The 23,116-nt window shown below is 39.2% G+C and overlaps 1 protein-coding gene across 1 annotated transcript; it reads right to left on the reverse strand.

The window, feature by feature from the left end:
• Positions 1–10,919: 10,919 nt before the first annotated feature.
• LOC110716045 lies at positions 10,920–14,082 on the reverse strand. Its single transcript, XM_021894681.1, has 4 exons — positions 13,257–14,082; positions 13,010–13,153; positions 12,019–12,894; positions 10,920–11,929 (listed from the first exon to the last, which is right to left on the reverse strand). The coding sequence occupies exons 1-4, from the start codon at positions 14,067–14,069 to the stop codon at positions 11,645–11,647; spliced, it is 2,118 nt and encodes a 705-aa protein (XP_021750373.1). The 5' UTR covers positions 14,070–14,082; the 3' UTR covers positions 10,920–11,644.
• Positions 14,083–23,116: the final 9,034 nt, after the last annotated feature.

Raw genomic sequence — 23,116 nt, forward strand, 5'->3', positions numbered from 1 at the left:
TAGTTGTATTTTCTAACTTCAATGGACAAGTTAATTAGTAGTTAGGGATTTTTTAATATTGCAAGCAAGTCACTATCTACAACCATTGGAGTTGCTCTTAACATAAATTTGAGAGTGAGGGATAGCTCAAGTGGTTAGGGCTCCCCTCTCGGTTTCAGGTGATCCGGGGATTGATTCTCATCTCCACTACTAGAAAAAAGGCCATTTCCGTCGGAATCACCCTAAATTTTGTCGGAAAACCCGTTTCCGATTGAATTTCCGTCGGAATCGGTTGTCAGAAACCCTTTTGTAGGAAAAACGACCTTTTCCGACGGAAATTCCGTCGAAAATTTTCGACAGATACTGTTCCGCCGGAAAATTCCGACGGAAATGCTTTAAAAAAACAAAAAAAAAAACGCCTCCCGCCACCCCCACCACCAGCCCACACCGGCCACCTTAACCTACCAGTCGCACCACCTTAACCCGAACCCACCCACCAAACCCACCTAACCTGAGCCCATCACCTTAACCCACCTAACCCGAACCCACCCATCACCTTAACCCACCTAACCCTAACCCACCTAACCCGAACCCACCCACTAGACCCACCACCTTAACCAACCTAACCCTAACCCACCCAATGCAACTAACCCAGATCTATCATTTAACCCCTCCTACCTAACCCTAACCCCTCCCCTCCCCACCACCCAAATACTCTCCTAGCCGCCAGATCTACAAACCACCACCACCCACCTCGCCATTTCCCACCTTCCCAAACCACCACCGAAACCACCCAAAACCACCATTCCCCACCGAAACCAACCAAAACCACCATTCCCCACCGAAACCAACCAAAACCGCCATTTCCCAATCTACCCACCACCCATTACACAAAAATCACCACACCCACTACGAAAACCACCACAAAACCAATTAATTTACCCAGATCCCCACCACCACGACCACAATTCAACCACCACCAAAATAAAATCAAACCAAATTAATGGAAAGAAAACGAAGATATACCTTCAATTCTACCTCCAAAACCTCGAAATTGGGTTTACGAGGCCAAATTCGACCATGAAAACTCTAGATCTAGAGTTTTCATGGTCGAATTTCACCTAAAAACCTTCGTTTTGTGCCGTTGATGAAGATGTATGTGTTGGTGTTGTTGTTCATGCCGATGTTGGTGTTGTTGCGGCGGTGGCTAGTGTTGGCGGTGGTAGTGGCTGGCGGTAGGTGGTTTTCGTAGAAAAGGAAAGAGAACGAGGAGAAGAAGAGGAAAGAGAAGAGGAGAGAGAAGGAGAACCAGAAGAAGAAGAGGAGGAAAGAGAATAGGAGAGATAACGAGAACCAAAAGAAGAAAAGGAGAAGAAGAGGAGAGAGAACGAGAACCAGAAGAAGAAGAGGCGAGAGAAGGAGAATGACAGAGAAAAGGAGAAGGGAAAGGGATAGAAAAAGAGAAGGGGGAAAGGAAAGAAAAGAGGCGGAAACCAGTTTGGTTTTTTTTTTTTTTTTAAAAAAAATCATAATTCTGTCGGAAATTTTCGATGGATTTGAAATCTGTCGGAAATTAATTATTTTTCAACGAAAAATCCGTCGGAAACTAAGTATTTTCTAGTGGATTTAAATTCCGTCGAAAATTTCTGACGGAAAATTTAAATTCGTCGGAAATTTCCGACGGAATTTAAATCCATCCGAAATTCCTTTTTTTCGACGGATTTTCGTAGCCATCGAAACACATCCGTCGGAATTCAACCTTTTTCTAGTAGTGCTCCCGCCCTTTTGGCTCTCTAAACACCAAAAAAAACATAAATTTTAGTGTTACTATTCACTTTATTAAGAAAAGTAACCTATAATAATATTATTATGGGTTACTTTTTCTTTTGAAAAAAATTGTAATCTAATCAAATACTTCATTTGTGTTTTTAAAGTGACACTTTCCTGAAGCGGATTTTTTTTCTTGTCTTCTAGGATAAAAATTGTACTGTGTAATACAATTGTTTTTATTAATTTTTAAGTGTTCAACATACATGTAATGTCCAATATACCCTATATTTTCATTGTAGGCGAGAATTTGACTGTTATTAGGATTTTGCAAGGACACTACAACTGCCCGTGGAAGCTTCATCTCCTTATGGAAGACATCAAGATCATATTGGATTCCTTCTCAGCATTTAAATCTCAAAACATCTTTCGTGAAGGAAACAGAGCAGCAGACTATGTTGCGTCTCTAGGTTACTTTACTCCGACCCATCAGGATATTGATCCCTTCTAGGATAGCAAGTTTTCATATTTTTTTTACTACAAGATAGGTTAGGGCATGGTTTGTGAAAAGATGTTCCTAATCTTTTCCCATGTATCTTACTTTTTTAAAAAAATACATATAATGTCTTCTAGGATAACTTCTTTTACAAGTATTATAAATCATTAATTTTTGAATCATTAGATTTGTATTGAAAAGCACATTAAAATAGGGATGCTCAAAATTTAGGTTGAATTGGGCTTAGCATAAAATCACTTGCCCCTGCCTGATAGGCTGTCACACACCTGTCAAAAATAAATCCTAACAAAATAAACTAATAATGTAATAGGGTAAGTAGGGTCGAATCTACAGAGAAATGACAATTCAATCTAATTTCTAAGGATTTGGAGAAACTAAACTATGTCACTAAATAGGGATTAAAAAGTAGTCTAAACTAAATTAAGAATCCAATTCATAAAAAGGCCTAGGGTTATGGTTCACCATGTTTATAGTTTTAAATCTATCACAGCACCATTAACAACTATTCAATCAATTAAGTATCTAGAGCAATTGCTAAGCCTACGGTCGGGTCTTAACGCTCTCAATTCAAAATATGTAGTTTGGTCGCTAACATAATCTGAATAGCTAATTATAGGTATGCCTCTAAAAGTAAGATCCTTCAATTCAAACTCTTATTAACAATAATTAATCAAACAATTGATCAGGTTTCAAGATTAACAACAAAACATTATCAATTAGAGAAATCAATAATCAAAATATCAATTATATCAATCAAGATTCATTATATAAACATGGATTCCCAAACCCTAGAAATAAAACTACTCAAACACAGAAGGAACAATTAAATCTAGATCTAAGGAATAAAACATAAATAAAAGCAATAAATAGAAATAAAAATACCTCAATGAATTGAAATAATAAACCCAAGAATCATCCATGGAAGAATCCATAGAGATGCCATGAGAAACTAGGGTTCAAGAGAATTCTACAACAAAGGTAAAATAATAAAAGGCAAAAAACGGCATAAGGTAAAAATAATATCCCTTGAATATTAATATTAACCTAAAACTAATCTAAAAATAAGTAATATAAAATAAAATCTAAAAATATAATATACATAAATCGTGATATGATAGGTCGTCAATTTAAAGGAGTCGTAGTCGATCAAGGATTGTTGCGACGATGGGAAAATGAGGCTCGAAGACGAGCTTGCTGCTGGGCGCGGAAACCAGCGGCCGCTGGGTATCCAGCGGGCCAAGCAGAAGCTGCTCGTGGGCTGAGAGTGTCGAGTTGCGCCCGCAACTTGTATCTAGTTTTGCAACGCAGACTTGTAGAGGTTATAACTCTTGTTTTAAGTATCGTATAGGGACATGTGACCTATTGTTGGAAATCTCTTCAAGTCTAGTTTTTAACCCAACTTGAATAATCTCAATCCAATATGTAGAACTCAAGTTATGATCAAAAGAGTGAACAAAGGTATGTTTTGACACTCTGCAAACCATTGTTTTTCATCGTTTCTAACTCAAATCCATTCCCGAAAGATGCATAGCGACCCTTATGAATGATATTTTCATTTCTCATGCATAAGATCCTCAAAATCAACATCCACAATATAAACTCTTCGATCAACGAACTTGATCAATGGACTTTTAGTCTAAATATCATCTGAATCAACTCTAAACACTTGGAAAGCATCCAAATGATTATGAAATCACCTAAAACATTAAGAAAAACACAAACACAGCGTAATAGAGCACAAAACGAACAACTTATGCAAAAGCGACCTAAAAAGCGACTAAAAAACCTAAAAAGCAACTATAAAAATAGTATAAACATGCCTATAAATCCTATATATATGTGATTCATTATATCCCAAACCCACAAACTAGTGGCACTCTTGTTTGGCCAAATCGAGTTATCCAAGCATGGCTCGTATTTTAATTAAAAATGCGTATTTAGGATTATTCAAGCCCACACTTTTTTCAGGTCGGGCCAGATCAAGCTAACGGGTCTAACCATTGTTGATTGATGATCGCTCTCTAAATTAAATCTCCATTAATAGATCATATGAGGTATATGATATTATTTAGAGCCAACTAAGATATCATTTACAAAAATTAAGTAATATAAAATTATTTTAGGATAGTATGGCATTAGAGTTTATAAATTGTAATACTCCGTATTTTTATAATATTATATGTAATAAATTATTTATTTTATTTATAAATTAAAAATGATTCATTTCATTTTAAATGAATTAATTATTTAAATATAAAATAAGTGTGTATAAAATAATATGAGCTAATAATTAGGGCAATAAAGTGTTTTAAATTGGGTCAATATCAATAAAAGTGTTGGACTAATTTGTTGGGAGTAAAAGAGTTTTTAAGGGCTGTAGACACCTGATTGTGTCTCCCCAAACCAACACAGTGATGAGTACCTTTCACGTCTTTAATCAACGAGTTTGGTAAAGAATTGAAGAGTCTCGTGAAGTTCCCTTAAGCCTTGACCATGTCCCTAACCTTTCCTAAAATGTTTTAATCCAAAATCATTCATTTCGTGCCTTTAAACCCAAAAACATTCATTTCGTGGCCTTAAAAATCATTCATTTCGTGTCCAACTTATAAAAACGTCCAAACCAGTTTATTTTGTCCATAGTCCTGGTCCAATTATTATTTAGATGGATGGGGCTTGAAAAGAGCTTTCCAACGATAAGCCCAAATCCGACTTATAATGAATAAATTATGGACAAAATATTAAATCGAGCCCGAACCAAGTCTTACCTACGGCCCAATGATCATGTTGAGGGTCCAATTACCTTAATCCCATTCCTAAACCAATTAGGATTTAGTACAAGCTTCTAGAATCCTCTAGAAAATTGTTTTCAATCCTAAATCTGTTAGGATTTATTATGAGTTTCTAGAATCCTCTAGAATGTTCTAATTTATCCTGTTTTTGAAAGATAAGATTTAAAAATTTGATATTGAATAAAACATCTCTTTTTTTATGATCCTAATCCTGGTCAAAATAGAATACGTACGGATATTTGGATAACCCATTCCGATTGGGAATTAAACTCCGTACGAATTCTTATCTTTCCAAAACCATCGCAGAACGATAGAACCATCACGCCACAATAGTCCCATCGCGCCGCGATGAGACTTGTTTTAGTCCAATTTGAATTCTAACTCTTTTTTTATCCTTCGACCCTCTTTTTTCCTTAAAAATAGAGGTCGTAACACCCCGTTTTCAATCACCAACAATCATCATCAATACCCTTTTTTAATATTCTCTCTCCCTCTTGATTTTTCATGTTCTTAGCCTAGCCTAAACACGTCCTTGATAATTTCCCCAATCAGTCACAATACCTCCTTTGCGAGATTTGAATACTCCTAGCCAACCTCGACGTTGCCTTCGACCTCGACGTGAAAGGTTGATAGTTCTGAGGGTTTGGTCCCATATCTATATTTCAATTATTATTTGATTTATTTACTTTGTTGATTTAATCTTTCTTGAAGTTACTAACGTGTTTATTGTTTTAATAGTGAGAAGGAAGGAACATCAACGTGAGTAATTCAATCACCCTCATTAATACTCTTTAATTTTGGAGTAGAAATCATGCTTATAATATTATTTTAATTCCTAGTATCATGTTAGGATGTTATTATAATTCCTAGTATCATGTTAGGATGTTATTTTAATTCCTAGTATCATGTATGGATGTTATTATGATTTCTCGTATCATGTTTAGGATGCTTTTTATGATTTCTAGTATCATGTTTAGGTTAATGCTTTGATTATGATTTTTATTAGTGACATGCTGGGGTTTGTTATCAATCCGTTTAGTATCATGCCTAGGATCTTACTATTGATGTTTTGATGATTTTGATTATGATGATTATTGTTGTGTCAATTATATGTTGCTTGATTATTCATGATTGATTGGTATTGCTTGATTACGCTTGTAGGGAATATTTCAAATTGGGTTAGTCGAATATCCGTACTTATCCTTATTTTATCAGAAGTAAAATTCTTAGTCTTTATCTTTTCAAAACAGGATAATTAGGATCTAAAACAACCTTCTAGATAATTCTAGAAACTAATGACAAATTCTAATGGTTTTAGAAATAGAGTTAAGATACATGAACCCTCCACATGATCATTGGGCCCGTAGGTAAGGCTCGGTTTGGATCCAGTTTAGTATTTTGGCCATAACTTCTTCGTTATAACTCAAATTTGGGCTTATAATATATCGTTGGAAAGATGTTTTCAAGCCCCATCCCACTACACATTTATTGGACCCATATTATGAACTAAAATAAACTGGTTTGGACGTTTTTTTATAAAAAGGACATGAAAAGAATGATTTTGGAAATACGAAATGAATTATTTTGGATTAAAACACTTTAGAAAGGTTAGAAATGGTCGAGACTAAAAGGAACTTCACGAGACTTTTCAACATCTCACCTTACTCGATAATCAGAGACGTGAAAGATACACATCATTGGGTTTGGTTTTTGGGGAGACACAATTAGGTGTCTACAACGCCCCTTCTTGCAGGTTTAAAGGGAATTTGTATTTGAAATCACGCCTAATAAGATAATCAATAATTTGATTTTAGGGTAATATGATTTTAATTCAAGCGATCACCAATAATAGATTTGAATGTGCATTAATAATCAACCAACGTAGCTTAAACAGGTTTAAGATTAATTTAATGTATGTATGTTGATCCAGAAAGCGCACATGAATATCATAAGAATTAAGTAGAGGCCGATTTAAGCCGGTTCAATCTCTTTTAGGTTGGATTCGTATCATCATCCCCGAATATCCAGTCATGGTTCTGGACCACTATGGAGTTAGCGATCTCAGTGATCATGAATAGGGTGTAACCTTCGCACCTGTGAACGGTTTACAAGTTCCTAAAACTTGTTGGTGACTCTTCTATCTCTAGCTTCCTTTCCTTGGAGCGCCGCCATGCCTAAAAGCATGAACATAGTGGAGCTCAAAAGGTTAAGTTTGAAAAATTCCCTACAAGGGCCCAACAAGATAGCCCCAAAGGAGAATTTAAGGAGAAATAAGATTAGTAATGGAAGTTTTATAAATAAGTATTTTTGTTTTTGAAAGGGGATATAAATACCCAAAAAAAACTAAAGGATTTCACACTCAGAAATCAAATTGTCAGATTTTACAAAATCCCAACCTTTTTCTCTTATTTTTCTCTCTCTCCTTTTCCCTCTTTTTCTCCTCTTTCCGGCCACCGTCCCTCTTCTCTCTCTCCTGTCCTTTTTCAGTTTGGTATTAAAGAAAAAAAAAACTCTTTTCTCCTAATTTAATTTCTAAGCTTGTTTAATTAATTCAAAGCATGCTTTTAATTATATTGATGTTGTTTTTGGATAGTTGATGTTGTTAATTTATTCTTATAATCTTCAGATCTTAATTTGACTAAAAACCCCAATTTACAAACCCTAGAATTTGGGAATTTAATGTTTATGATTAGAGTTTGATTCTAGGTTGTTGTGGTTGTTAAATTAATGATTTGAACATGTTTTAAATGAGTTTTAAGCCCTCAATTAATGCTGAAATTTATATACACACTACATTTTGATTATTGTGTTAGGGTTTGATTACCCATGAAAGGAAAAAGGTTATTGATGATTTAAATATGACTTTTTAGTTGATTACTGATGTTTTATATTAAATAAATATGCTGGAATTTTATTTAAGTCATGAAAACTAAGTCATTTTGAAAGAGTTTTAAGTACCCGCTTAAAGAAAAGGTTTTAAGGCTTTTATACCATTAAATTGGGTTAATTAGTGAGGATTAAAGTATATTATAGTTGTTGGAAATTTGTGAGAATAGTGGATTAATTATGGTTATGTATTTTTATTTCTAGGAAGTTTTGAGTTAGGTGATTTCTAGCGAGTATGGCCGAGTTTAGGCATTATTCAAGATACGTATGCGCATAGAAATATTTACATATGCGTAGTATCATGCTAGGAATGTAAAGAATGTTTTAAGTGATAGATTAGTAGCACATTTGGGCGATTAAATGCTTGGATTGGATGTTGGTTGATTATATATTATTATACAAGCATGTGAATATGTTATTTGAAACATGATACAAGTTGAACAAGTGTGAATCATGGAAGTATGTTTTATTTTTGAGTATCAAGGAAGCATGAATTTAATAAGCAAGGCTTATGTATTTTTAAAAGAGCTAAATTTAGAATTATTGAGCATGATTCATGATTTTATTCTCACCCATATATTATTGGAGTTGAGTCAATAAGTTAGTTTATTTATTTACTCACTCATGCATGTAAGTTGAGATTGAGTCAAGGAAGGTTTATTAGTGCATCTTATGCACCAAGGTAGTAATAGTGCAATTTTATGCACAAAACTAGGCAGGGAACCTTAATCAAAATAAATTGTATGTGCTCACTAATTAAATCAAGAATGAAATGGAAGTGTGTGTTGATTATTATTATGTTTGTTCTTGATTGGTTGGTTGGAGTTATCACAAGTTAAATTTGTAAATCACGTAAAAAGTAAAAGGATACGCAACAAAATTCTTGGAACATATACACGTAGAGTATGAACATATGGGGGGAGTTATGGCGTTTTATATTTAACCATAGCTTCTACAGGGGTAAAGCATGTTGTACTTTCTTTTATTATTAATGCGCTGGAATTCCGTTATAAGTGTGACATAGTATGTGCCAATTAAGGTAGCTTCCTAATTGGAAGCTCAATATTTTAATGGACTATTTTTAAGGAAGGAAACCCGTTCGATGCGTAATCCAAAACTATTTATTAATAACTAATATTGCTAGTTATGAGTCAAAGGTAAGTTGACTTGTGAATTGTATGGTGATTATTGTTAGGATGATTATGTTAGTGTGGTGCATATGTACTCATCTTTTACTGATTCGTACTTTTGTGTTTGTATTTGGCTTTCTTTTGGATTGGCTTTACTATGACCCATTTACATGGTGAGTAGAGGGGTTGAAATAAAGAGAAAGTGACATGTACTTGAAGCATGAAGAGCATGAAGGGAATGAGTGCAGAGAGTTATCAGTTATGCTTTCTTAGTTTTATATTTTAAGTTATTGATTAATATTTATGGACTAACATTGTTAAGTTTTATTTTAAGTTGGTTTTGGATGGGCCATGTCTATATTGGTTCCAACTTGTGGATGTTTTATTTTACTTATGTTTTGAGATGGTGAACTCAAGTTATTTATTTTGAAAAGTTGATTTTTAAATTAGACTTTCGCTGTGTGACTTTGAAAATAGCTTTAGCCGTTATCACGGTGGCGGTAATATTTTGGTTATTTCCTAAAATAAGTTTTATCTAGAGTAAAAAGAGTATTTTAAAAGAATGAAATTTCCAGGATATTACATAATACTTGCAAATTTTAAAATAAGATTGTCTTATTATCATCATAAATCACCTTATAAAAAAGATTGGACCAAAGGAACAGATAAACCGGAATAGAGTCACATGCTTGCAATGACTCACAAAAATGGTCTGGATAGTGTAATGTGCATGGTCATCTTATTAAAAAAAATTTAAGGTGTTAAGGGCTAAATTTTGGGCCCTAATAATAATATACTATAAGAGTGCAATATTTAGAATTTTTGCCATCTATGCGCAACTACAAAGAGTTGCCCGATCTAACAAGGCGAAGTTTCAAGGAGGCATGTTTCCAAATTTTGAGACTTTAATACTTGAGGCCTTGAGCTACCCCATCCGTGTTTACTTACTAAACGCAATCGTGTTTTAATAAGTGTTAAACTTTTTTTTTGGCAAAAAGCTATAATTTAATATTATATCTTTCTCCTTTCATGATCCCCACCCAAACCATCTACTATTTTTTTTAGGATATTTTGGATTTTAACACCTTACAAAAGGCTGAAAATGTTTTTTAACACCCCCCAAAAAAAAAACTTTTATTTTAACACCTCCCAAAAATATAAAAGTTGGAAGTTAACACCAAAATCCATCTTCCGTTAACAGAACTGTTAGTGGGGCCCACCCCAACGGATATATTTTTAAAAGATCTGTATATAAGAACCATTCTTCCACGATTCTTGCACGATATATAAGAACCATTCTTGCACGATTCTCCCCCAATGAACGAAATCGTTGTTCTTATTGAATAGCAGCAGCGCATTGCATTGTTGCACGATACTTGAAACAATTCTTTCACGATTCTTCCACGATTTTTGAGAAGAGGAACAGATTGAAGCTGCTGAAACAGGTGAGTGCGGTCAATTGTTCGGTTGTTTGGTAATGATGGTTTAAATTCTCTTCAATTATTATTTGCAATTGTTTCGTACTCAGATTAATGGTTGGATTATGTTATGTACGCATCTAAATGCCCAATTGCGAAATTAGGGTTCGTCAGAAATTGAATTTGGGGCTTTTCGTATTATGAAATTAAAAATGAATTTTGTTGCTGTCAATGTTAATTCGTCAGTGTACAAATCTGTAAATGTGACTGTCGATCTAAAATTGATGCAGATTATGTCGTTTGTTAGCTCTTCCCCTCCTGAGGCCAGAAAATGTAAGTGTGGTGTGCCAATGGCCAAGCTCACTAGCTGGACAAGGGAGAATCCAGGCAGGAAGTTCATATCATGTAAGTTTTATGACCCAATAATAGAAACAAGGGGTTGCAAAGCTTTCGAATGGGTTGATCAACCTGATGGAACAGATTGGCAAACAGGGGTTATCAACAACCTGTTGTTGGATAAGAAGCTGCTAAAGGGTGAAGTTAATGAATTGAAAAGGGAAGTTGATGAAATCAGTGGCCAAAGGAGGTGCCTACTTAATGAAGTTGATAATTTGAAGATGAGATGCAAGGCCTTGAACGCTGACAGGAAGAGAATGAACAGGGAGTGCAATGAAGGGAAGGTGTCTTCAATCAGCTGTTTTGGTTGGGTGGGCATGGCCATTTGTATAGGTTTGTCAATGGGTGTAATTTTCCTAATGGCTAGGGGTGTGTAATAGTAAGCTGTATTAAGTAGTTATAATTTCTTGTAATGACTTGAAGTGTTATAAATATGTCTTTTAATCAACCTATTTATGCCTTGTCTAAGTTCCTATTTATGCCTTGTCTTTTAATCAACCTATTTAAACATGTGAAACATTAAAACATGGGAAATATGTGAAACACTAAGATAGTTCAAGTACAGGTTGACAAAAGAACCTTACTTCAACATGTTTCAATGGCAATCAAAGCCATGCAACCATTACAATTCAATATCTAATTGTTCAAATTTGTTAAGGGAAGCCACTAAAAAACTAGCAAGTTACATAACCAGTCATGAGTACATAATAAAAGTTTGAAATTGTTCAACAGACATAATGTTTGATATCCAGCATGAGTACATCACTGAGTAAGGTTGTTGAGGGATTGCAGCCTGGCCCTTGTTACAACACCTGTGGCTGTTGTAGGCTGACTTGAGGAAGACCTTGTCTTTCTTTTTGGTTGGCTTGAGGCAGGCTGACTTGAGGAAGGCTGAGCTGAGGATGGCTGACTAGAGGATGGCTGAGCTGAGGAATGCTTAGCTGAGGAAGACTGTGGCTGTGGGCGCTTGCTGAATGGCAGACAACCTTCTTGCTCTTGAGGAAACTTTTTGTTTCCTATGCTGTTTGGTCCAGCCCCAATTGCACTCTATGACATGCATATAAAAATAAAAAGTCAATGGAAAAGACACATACATATATAAAACAAAGGGGGAGTTGGTGTAATGCTTGTGTTACCTTTTTAGCAGCCCTAATCTCTTTCTTCTTCCTCTCCTCCACCATCCAAGGAGTGTTCAGTGGGGGTCTGCCTGCTGACTTTATCAGCTCTGTAGCTGGTGCAGCAGGTACTTTGCAAGTCTTGGCATAATGCCTATATCCCCCACAGTTGCTGCATTGCTTCTTCCTCTTGGTACTTGCCTGACCACCTGAAGAAGAACATTCTCCTGGCTCAAGCTTCCTTTTTTTGCTCTTTGGTCTCCCAGGTTGCACCTTAACAGAAGGGGGTAGTGGTTCCCTCATTCTGACTCTCTCCCAGTGCTTTGGGCCAGGCATTGGTTGGACAGCTGGTTCATAAGCAGACCTGTATGTGTCCATGGTATAGTATGGGTCAACAACAGCCTCTATGTCACCCCTCATATCCAATATGCAGGCATAAGCATGAACACATGGAATGCCAGTGAGTTCCCAATGGTAACATGTGCAGGTCTCCTTGTCCAAATCAACCAACACCTGGTCATCCTTCAGCTGCACCTCAAATGTATTCCCTCTGGATGGCTGCACCACACAGGACCTAGCCACAAAGTCTATCCTCCCCAGAACATGCCTCACATATGGCACTAAGTTGTGTGTAATTGTTTTTGAATCCTCCCACTTTTCATTATTCCTGTTCATAATATACCTCCTCATCCATTCCATTTGGGTGAGGATAGGTTTATCTCTGGCAGGCCTAATGACTGCATTGAAAGTCTCACACATGTTGTTCAACAACATGTTGGACTTGCAGTTTGGTGTGAATGCATGTCTAGACCAATGGTGGGGAGGAATGTTGATTAAATACTCATATGCCTCTTCATCGAGGAATTTGATAGACTCCATGGCAATTTCATGCTCAAACTGACATATAAAAGCATACCAGAAATCACACCAAGCATATACAAGCTAACCAATATAAAAACACACCAACAGTCATATAAAAGCATAGGCTAGCTTCAACAATCAATAAACTTACAATGGTGGTGGCCCTAGCTGCTCTCCAAAACAGCTCCTTAAAGGTTGATCCAGTGAAGTTGAGCTTGAAGTTAGCCCAAATATGCCTCACACAAAACCTTTGCTCAGCTTTGGGAATAACATCAGCCATTGCTTTAATCAAACCCTACCAAATGCAGACAAAAGTATAATCATCAGTCAATCACATACATACACATGAAAACTTAGAAATTGAACCTAAATAGTTAAGAGGGAAACAGAAGCATTACCTTTTGCCTGTCAGACATGATGGTCAGCCCAGCTCCTTGATCATGTGTGAACATTGACATAAGGGATTCCAAGAACCAACCCCAAGTTTCCTGGTTTTCAATCTCCACTGTGGCCCAAGCTAGAGGAAACAAGTTGTTATTCCCATCCTTAGCAACTGCCACCAGAATTTGCCCAGGAAAGGCACCCTTGAGGTGACAACCATCCAACCCTATTAAAGGCCTACAACCCTTTGCAAATCCATCTCTCAATGGCCTTAAACAGATGAACATCCTCATGAACAATGGTGGCTCTGGCCTGTCAATACCATCAACAACAACATTGCACCCTGAACCAGGGTTGTACTTCATCACAGCTTTCCCATAATCCCACACCCTAGCATACTGCTCCCTAGCTGAACCAAATATCAGTAGTTTTGCCCTACACCTAGCTAGCCATGCCTTATAGTAACTCACATCAACTCCTAAATCATTCAAAATCCTAGCCCTAATCTCCTTAATTCTCCAACCAGGGTTACTCCTAAACTCTTCTAAATACCTCTCTGCTATGTATTCAGCAGTAAGCATCTTGTTCTTCTTTACTCTGAAGCAGGAATGGTCTAAATTCAAGGTTTTGATTTGCCAAGTTTGCTGCTTAACAAGTTTTGATGCAAACACCTTGAACTGACACTTTACCCCCCCCCCCCACACATGTACAAGCAGGCATTCTACAAGTGTAGCTATTGAACTCACAGCCACATCTATATCTACACTGAACTGTAATCCTTTTACTGTCATTATGCAAGTAGTAGAACTCATACCTGTTTTGAATGGCATGAAGTCTTAAGGCCCTCCTCAAGACTGAAGCATTACTGAATTTCTGATTTAACTTCAACTTGATTGGGTTGTCAAAGTCCACATCAGCATTAAACCAAGGAGCATAGTCCTGTTCCTCATCAGATCCACACAAACTCCTTGAATCATCTGAATCAGCATCACTTTCTGGATTCACCTTCGGTTTTCCAACATCCAAATCATTTCTCAACTCTACTCTCTTATCTTTGCCAACCCTGTCATCTACTGCACTCTCCAAACCTTTCCTAAGGCTCTTGTTCACTTTGGCCAAGATCTCCTTTGACCCTTCAATATACCATTCCTCATCCCCTTCATCAAATTCTTCTTCACCAGGTTCCCAATCTTGTCCCTCATCACTCAAATCTGAACTTGAATAACCAGATCCTTCACATCCATCATCCTTTTCTTCATCAAACCTCAACACTTTAGCATTAGCTGAGGCTTTCCTAGGTGGACTCTCCTCCCTTTGTTCAGTTTCTGTCTTCTTAAACCTAGGGCTCCTCCTAATAGTCGATGTATTTGAACTTTATACCTTCTTATCCTTTTTTTTTGTCTTTGCAGGATTGGGTTGGGCCTCTTGTATGGGCTGACTAGGAGCTTCTGTTGTTACAAAAACCTCAACATACCCCTCTTCATTTACTGTCTCCAAAAGGCCCTTAACCTCTTCACTGTTAACTAGTTCCCTTTTCCCAGTGTTAAAGGTTTTCCCCTTCTGCCTATACCAACAGCTGTAATGCATAGGCACATCCATATCACCATTAACAAAACCATGAATTGCAGCTGTTCTAATCAAATGCACATCCAACTTAGATACTTGAACCTTCCTCTTCCAGTAACACCAACCACCACACCAACATAGCAGCTGCCTGTTTTTGGTTACTCTTTTAGGGACAAAAGCACCTCCCACTCTAAGGCAGATGTCAACCAAACTATCCTTGTCACCCATTATCTACCCACCAGTGAAAAACATATAAAACATATTAAAAGCCATGTAACTATACATGCACAATACGAATAAACAAATCCATCACAGCCACACAAACAAACACATAAAAAAATTGAAAATAAACATATACAAGCCAATGTAGGTGCTCAGTAACATAAATTAATCAACAAACCACACTTGCTAGTTTAATTAACAATAAACCACCTTAATTAATCTCTACTTTCAATTACGAAATCCAATTAACCTAAGTCGCATAGTCAGTTACAGAAATTGATTTATCAAGGCTTTCCTACTGTGGTCCCAAAATTTACCCTAATTACCCAATTATTGCAAGGTTTACAGCATTGAAGCACCAGTAATTGACGAAATTGCTATCAAAGGAGAGCAAGTTTACCTTATTTTCTGTGAATTTCAAGCGGCTTTCGCACTTTTGTAGTTGAAGAAGATGATGAAGAAACCCTCCTGAGCTTATCTTCTCCAACGTTGACACCACCCTACACTCCACTTCTCAGCCAAGATCTCCTTTGGTTCAAAAGCGAAATCAATGAAGGTTCAGAAAGAATTCAATGCAGAAGGTTGGTGCGAATTCAATGAAGAAAGAAGTTTCGTGTTTTGCTGGGTGAAAATTGAAGTTCAAGCCAATTTGTGGGACCCACGTTAAATTTCCGTGACGGAAATCGTTAACTGGTGTTAACTTCCAACTTTTATATTTTTGGGAGGTGTTAAAATAAAAGTTTTTTTTTGGGGGGTGTTAAAAAACATTTTCAGCCTTTTGTAAGGTGTTAAAATCCAAAATATCCTTTTTTTTATTACTTCTTCCCTCTCACATTCATTAGTTTTCAATAAATCATTAACCACACTATATTTCTTTTACAATTTAATAATACTCCAACTACCCCAGACCACTTATCTCTTACTCCCTTCGTCCCCTAATACAAAGCCTCTTATGGATTTTGCGCAGGAATTAAGAAAGTTATAAATTTTTTAAAACTAATGATTAAAAGTACATATTTGTATCTGGGGTTAGAGAGATATAGAGAGAAAGAAAAAGTAGTTAGGAATAATTGAAGAGATAGAGAGAGAAAGTGTTGGAAATTGATGTTAAAAACACAAAAAAGTAATGGAAAAAAGATGACAAATCATCAAAAAGAAGGTAATAATGTCAAAAAATACAACCTTTAAATAAAAAGAGGCATTGTATTTTGGTTTACCCAAAAAGAAAAGGAGGCTTTGTATTAGGGGACGAAGGGAGTATTTTATTTAAGTTAATTAAATTGCCTAAAACTATGTGCCGTTCAAAGTGTAATACTTATTAAAACACGGAGGGAGTATAAATACTTTGTGTTAAGGGTAAAAATACCACTGACAAATGGACCTATGCTAATGCAACACGTGTCCCTAAGCTCAGCGCTCAATGAGCCAATTAGAGCATGACACGTGTCATTCAAAGGGAAAAACGGGCTTTAAGCCCATAACCTTAGAAACCGTAAAACGGTGGAAGCCCATCAAATTTGGTTAAATAACCTAATAGGCACCTCTCCCAAAGACTCTATAAATACTGATCACTTACATCAGTTGAGGGGGGATTCAATTGAATACACATTCGATCCACACAAATCAGAGAGCAAAAGGCTCAGATATTGAGGTTGTCTCAGACAGCCGGATGATCACTCCACTCCTAAGAGGAGCCTGATCCCATTTATTTTCCGCACTTTACTCCTCATACAAGTTCTAACTTGATCGTCGAAGGCGGAACTCCCACCTCCGGGATTCTCCGTTGTTTTGCAGGTACAGGCTGCCAGAGGTCAGTCTTGGTGTTGTAACTCTCCCGCAGGACATCAAAAAACCCTGAAACATTTGGCACCGTCTGTGAGGAGAGTACTACTAAGATGGCTTCACGACAGTCTGTATCCCCTGCTAATAAGAAACGACCTACGGTCGAGGTCAAAGGCCGAGTGCCTCCTCCCTATCCTAAATGTTTGAGTCGGCTTCAACATCAACCTACCTAGACAGTTTTCAGAATACCTCAATGAGGTATTTGCAAGCAAGCAGAGAGAGTCAGTCAGGCGGCTAATCCGTCCACATTGGCCCTCAGATAATCCGTTCGGCTCCGTATGCGCCTCAGTAGCCATACCGGCCGAAAGGACAACCATGCATGCAGCCGGCCCCCTTTGGAGGTCAGGCGAATGTACTGGCAACCCTGCCTGTTAAAGCTTGAGGAACAACCTTCTGTGTTCTTCAAGGAGATAACCTTCTGCGGACGGCATTATCTTAGCATCCTGGTGCGAAAGTGTTAGGCGGCCAAGTACTATAGGCGTCATGAGGCCAGCTATCAAGCACAGGAGGCTTCAAATCATGAGGCCAAATGTCAAGTACTACAGGCGTCACAAGACCAACTAGAGGGCAAAGTTTCATAAGAGCAACAACTATTCTTGAAAGCATACTCCCTCAAAGGATCATTCTAGCATCCGCCAGTATATAGTAGGTCCTTCAAAAGCGACCAAGCCCCCCAACTCCGCAAATGCAAGCGGCAAATATGCCGACTCGCATTACGGAGGACAGGCGGCATTATTGGGCTCCTTGGTACCCATAGAAGTCCAAGCGCTCCCTTGTAGGCATGGCATACAAACGGTAACAAAGCCAAGCAATGAAAAAGGGTCAGCCGGACCAGCAGCCAAAGTGTGAGAACAAAACACAAGCGGTGCTATACTTGACCGGCTGTGCTACTTGCATAGTGGACCGGCTGTGCTACTAGCATGGTAAACCGGTCGGCGTGCCCAAGCAATGTGTAAATTCACACCCAAGCGAAATGGCCATGTTATCATTGTCAAGGGGGTCAGCCGGCGTTCTCCATGCTGCTTAACCACTCTACCATGTATGTAAATACAATTTTTGTTAATATACCATTTATTTATACACATTATGAATGAATAGCATACACACGGCAAGTTTCGCATGAGACTTGAAAGAAACCATGCCACAAGTATGAGTGACACGGTTTTTTCTTATCAATGAGGTCACACGGCTCTTTGAGAGCAAACAGCCGGGTAAACACCTTAGCGCTTACAATGAAGCCAGCTGTATAAATGAGCTGAGCATCCAGCAAGCTAATAAAGGCATCCAGCATTATCCCAAGCCCCAAGCATCCGGTTGATAGAGTCAACATACGATCAAGCGGCCATAGAGTCGAAATGTTGCTATTGTTTTCAACGGGGTCAGCTGGCATTATCCTTGCCGAAAGGGGCTCCAACAATTTTGGCTCCAGCAAGGAGGTTGAGATACCTCCGGCTTTGATTATTAAGTTACTAAATTAATGTAACATTGAGGCCGGCTGGGGTGCGTAAGTTACTATTGCCATTCCCATTATAGGGTATTACCGTGGTCAGCAAACAAAGCATTTGGCTAAAATGCAAATTACAAAAACCGGCTGTGAGTGTCGTAGTTGCTACTGCTCCATGCTGTGGTCAATAGGGTCATGCGGCATTCTATTTGATTGAAGATCGTCCAACTTCTTTACTCACCTACGCTTAGTTTCATGGTAATCGAGCAAGCAAGGGTCAGGCGGCATTGCAGCCAATTGGTCGTGATTGTAAGGGCCTTATCGTGCATGTGTGGCTCCTAAGCTGTTACACCCAATGGGCACAGCCGGCATAATCACGCAAGGTAGAGGCGGCCAGGCGAAGCTGGCTGTTGTTTCTTGAATAATTTGATGCCCCCAGCCAATGAATACATCCGGCAAGGGTCCTAAACTGGCTGTATATATGTGATATAGCCACGACTAGTCCGGATGGCCGAGACTCTCAAGAAAACCATGGACGCCTGAGCTTAAGGAGTAGGTTGTATGTATGCGATGTTGGGCGTGGGAAAGCAGCGCCTTATGTGGTTCTCAAGCTGGTAGGCGGCAACAATAGCGCATGAACATTTGGCTACTCAAAAGTCGAGCCTTGAATGCTGAAACCAAGCTTCCAGCCAACTCTAATTTTACACCCAACATGATTAATCCGGCTGTTGGTACTTGCAACGCCACGGCCAACTAATAATCAAGCAGCCGGCTGTGGGTGCATCCTTGCTAATCCGGCTGTATGTATGTAGGTGGTGAGCCATTAGCTGTCTAATGGGTGATGCTTTTGCTACACCATTGAAGACCAGTTGTGGATGAAATGATCAATGAGCAACCGGCGCTATCATGTGAGACGATTCTTGTTACTCTTATTTTCAAAGAGGTCAGTCGGCATTTAAGTGGTCGAATGTCCATGTATACCAAGGCCGGCTGTGGTGAGACGCTATTCAAGAAAGCCGGCTGTAGGTATCAAGCTGAGCCTTGGACAAACCGCATGGTGGGTACAATAGGGTTGTTACTCTATTATTTCGGCAAGCCACTTGATTAATGCGTGAGTAGTTTGAGAAGTGAAGCATGGTGTCTGGTGATAGCCGTATTGTGGTGAGCATTGCGCCACTATCATATGCTGCCAGCCATGTACATCCATCATCCATGAGAGCCTCAACTTGTTAACTCAAATACAAGCGGCATGAAATGGTTTTATGATGTATGATGGTATTCAGAATATATAATAATTTCTAATCAAAAGAAATAATATATATAATGATAAAAATAATCATAATAATTATAATGATTATATATGTAAAGCATGCAGCTAAGATGCGTGTATATGGGGTGTCATTTACACATGCATCCAAATGACAGCATTGCCGAGCGAGCATCCGGTCAAAATCCTAGCCGGCTGTATGTATACGAAAGGTCATGGATAGTATGGATGGCCAGCAATTTAGAGCAGCCGGCCTTATCATGCATGAGTAAGGCGGCCTTGTGTGAGCACAAGCGTGGAATGATTGTTGAAATGTCGGATGACTGTTTGGGTTGGCCGAATATATATGGCTTGGCGCTTTGCCGTATGGGTAGAGTTTGAAGTTTTGTCGCATGTATATAAGTTTCCAGCTAAGTTTATCCATTATTATGATTGATAAAAAAAAAAAAAAATAATAAAATAAAAAAAACCCGAGCAGCCAGCCAGCTCTAACCACCATTGAAGTCGGCTGTGGGTGCAACGATCAATGAGCAGCCGACACTTAAAGGCATTATCAAGTCTTTGAAGCGAAACATTTGAAACAACCGGCCTTATCGTGAGGCGGCCTCTGTGTGTAAGCACAAGCGTGGCTTTGAAGCTAATAGATTCGCCGTATGTATGGCTTGATCATTATCGCATGTATATGGGTTAATACAACCTCATGAAATGCCATGGGTAATGACCGAGTGTGTGGTTGCCTTGCCAAATAAATAAAGTTCGAGGTCGAACTAGAAAGCAAGCGGCATGGTTGAAAAACGCATATTATGGCTCAGTTGGCATGAGTGTTCAAGTTTTATCATTATTATTGTGATTGTAAAAAAAGGGAAGAAAAAAAAAAAAAAAACAGGAGGTGATTAGGGGATTTCTCCCGCCACGTGGACCAATGAAACCCTGTCACGTGTCATCCACGTGGACCAACTAGAGCCCACCACGTGTCACTTTGTGAGAGGTCCAAGGTGGACTAATCAGGCCACGACACGTGACAGACAGATTGCCAACTGGGAAAATGGCCTTTAAGGGCCGAAATACCTAGCCAAGCCCAGTCAGTCCTAGGTTTTTGAAAACCTAGTACTGGGCACATATTTCCAAACCCTATAAAAGGGAGATGTTCCCTCTGAGGAACATCATTCAGAAATCATTAAACACACGTGTAAAATTACTTGTTGAGCATTAACTCCAACTTTAATTGCACTACTTGAGAGCTAAGGCTCGGATTCCGAGACTGTCTTAGACAGTCGGATGATCACTCCCCTTCCGAGAGGAGCCTGATCCCCTTTACTTTCCGCATCTTTACTTCCGAACACATTCTAACTTGATCGTCGGAGGCGGAATCCCCAACCACAGGAGTCTCCGTTGTTTTGCAGGTACAGGCAACTTGAGGTCATTCTTAGTGTTGTAACTCTCCCGCAGGACATCCTAAAAACCCCGAAACACTTGGCGCCGTCTGTGGGGAGAGTACTTCTAAGATGACTTCACAAGAACCTGTACCACCTCTTAATGAGAAACGGCCTATGGCCAATGTCCACGTCTATACAGACCAGGATACAGATGACGACTGTGAGGTGGACACACACACGGCCCCTGACGGGTCCCTAAGAACTCGGCCCATCTGTCCCCTCAAAAGGAGGGAACAGACTGTCGAACAGGCGGGCCCTAGCGAACCAGCCAGCCGGTCAACCTCAAGCGGCCGAAGGCTCCATTTTCAAAGGGGATATTAAGGACCTGATCAATAAACGGTCGGCTGTCCCTACCAAGGAACAGTCGGCCAAAAAGCCCTTTCATTCTGGGAGGAATAAGTCGGTCAAAGACCGAGAGGCCACTCCTTAACCTAAACCAAGGGAGGGATAGAAGCCCTTGATAAATTTGGCCAGACTTTGGTTCCCTGAGCCAGGGAAGAGGAAGGCCATCTTGCATGTACAGCCGGATGGTTCAAAGAAAACTTATTCTGATACCCGGATGTTAATCCAGCAGAAGAAGAACATGCAACTGTCAGAGTCAGCCTCCACGTCGAACTTGCAAGACAGCTTTCAGAATACCTCAATGAGGTATTCACAATCAAATCAAGAGAACCAGACAGGCGGCATTTCCGCCCACTCTAGTCCTCAGATGCTTCATGCGGCCCCGTATGTGCCTCAACAGCCATACATGTCGTATGGACAACATTACATGCAGCCGACCCTATGTGGGGGGTAGGCGACACATAATGTCCAGCCCTTGGACTGGCAGCTCCGACTGCTAAGACTAAGGGAACAACCCTCTGCTTTTTCCAAGGAAATAACAGAGGCTGCCCAGCTGGCCAAGGTGAAAAATGTGTTGGTAGGTGCTTATGACGGTACCACCAACCCAGAAGACCACCTGATGGCATATACCAACCTTATGTATCTTCAAGGGTTGGATGATGCAGCATGGTGTAGATGCTTCCCGACCACATTGAAGGGCGTCGCCCAGCAATGGTTCGGCAACCTGCCAGCTGGATGCATCAATAATTTCAAGACGCTTGCATACTTGTTTGCGTCAAACTTCTCAATGAATATCCCTGCAAAGAAAACAAGTCTTGACTTGGGAGCTATACAGCAGGGAGAAAAGGAAGGCCTACGATCATACATCAGGCGGTTCAATCTGATGAAAATTCAAATTCAAGGATTGTCTGATGAGGTGGCCTATACAGACTTTTTCAAACGTCTGAAGGACGGGTTGGCCTTCAAGTTTGATCTTGTCAGGAAAAGGGTTGCTACCCTCCAAGAAGCACTGATGGAGGTGGACACCTATATACAGGCGACCGAACTCTGCAACATCAGTTAACAGTCGAACTCAAAGAGGTCTGACAAAAGAGAGAGTCGGCCATAACAGCCGACTAAGAAAGAAAAGAAGAGAAAAGAAGTTTGGGTGGCTGAGATACTTCTGAACAGTCGTCCCAGAAGAAAAAGAGAGAATCGAAAACGTACTCCCCAAAGTACGAATTCAATAAAGACTGTCACTCCATCCTTATGGAGATTAAGGACCGAGTCTCCATTGACAAGCCAGCTGCTATGAAAGGTTCCGCCTAAGATCGGAACAAAAATAAATATTGCCACTACCATGAGGATATTGGCCATGACACCAACGAATGCTTTAGTCTCAAGCGGTTGTTGGACCGTTAGGCTGATAAAGGAGTTCTCAAGTCTTATATTTTGAGGTCCAAGGTTACCCTACAAACTAACCCTGGGCAGTCGTCTAAAAAGAAGCCTCACTCTGCTAATAGTTTGGACATTGGTGAAACTCCAATCTATACAATAGCAGGCGGCTTTGCTAGAGGCGGCCGAACGAGTAGGGGTAACAAGGACTACATCAGACGGCTTGACGTCAACTCGGTCGACGAGGGGCAGGTGTCCAAGGACTCCTTCCCCAAAGTTGTAGTTACTGAGGATGACAGGGGCAAAGTCAGGAGGCCGCATGATGACCCTATTGTCATCGAATGCAAAGTGGCCAACCAAAGAGTTGGCCGAATCCTCATTGAT

The sequence above is a fragment of the Chenopodium quinoa genome, unplaced genomic scaffold (genome assembly GCF_001683475.1).
Source record: "Chenopodium quinoa cultivar QQ74 unplaced genomic scaffold, ASM168347v1, whole genome shotgun sequence".
Lineage (NCBI taxonomy): Eukaryota > Viridiplantae > Streptophyta > Magnoliopsida > Caryophyllales > Amaranthaceae > Chenopodium > Chenopodium quinoa.

Bases quoted from the DNA above. Each gene is read 5' to 3' on its own strand.
- LOC110716045 (XM_021894681.1), bottom strand. From the start codon at position 14,069: ATGCCATTCAAAACAGGTATGAGTTCTACTACTTGCATAATGACAGTA. The intron at 12,895-13,009 runs GTAAGTTTATTG...TTTATATGTCAG, and splicing joins CAGCTAGGGCCACCACCATT to TTTGAGCATGAAATTGCCAT. The intron at 11,930-12,018 runs GTAACACAAGCA...TGCATGTCATAG, and splicing joins AGATTAGGGCTGCTAAAAAG to AGTGCAATTGGGGCTGGACC.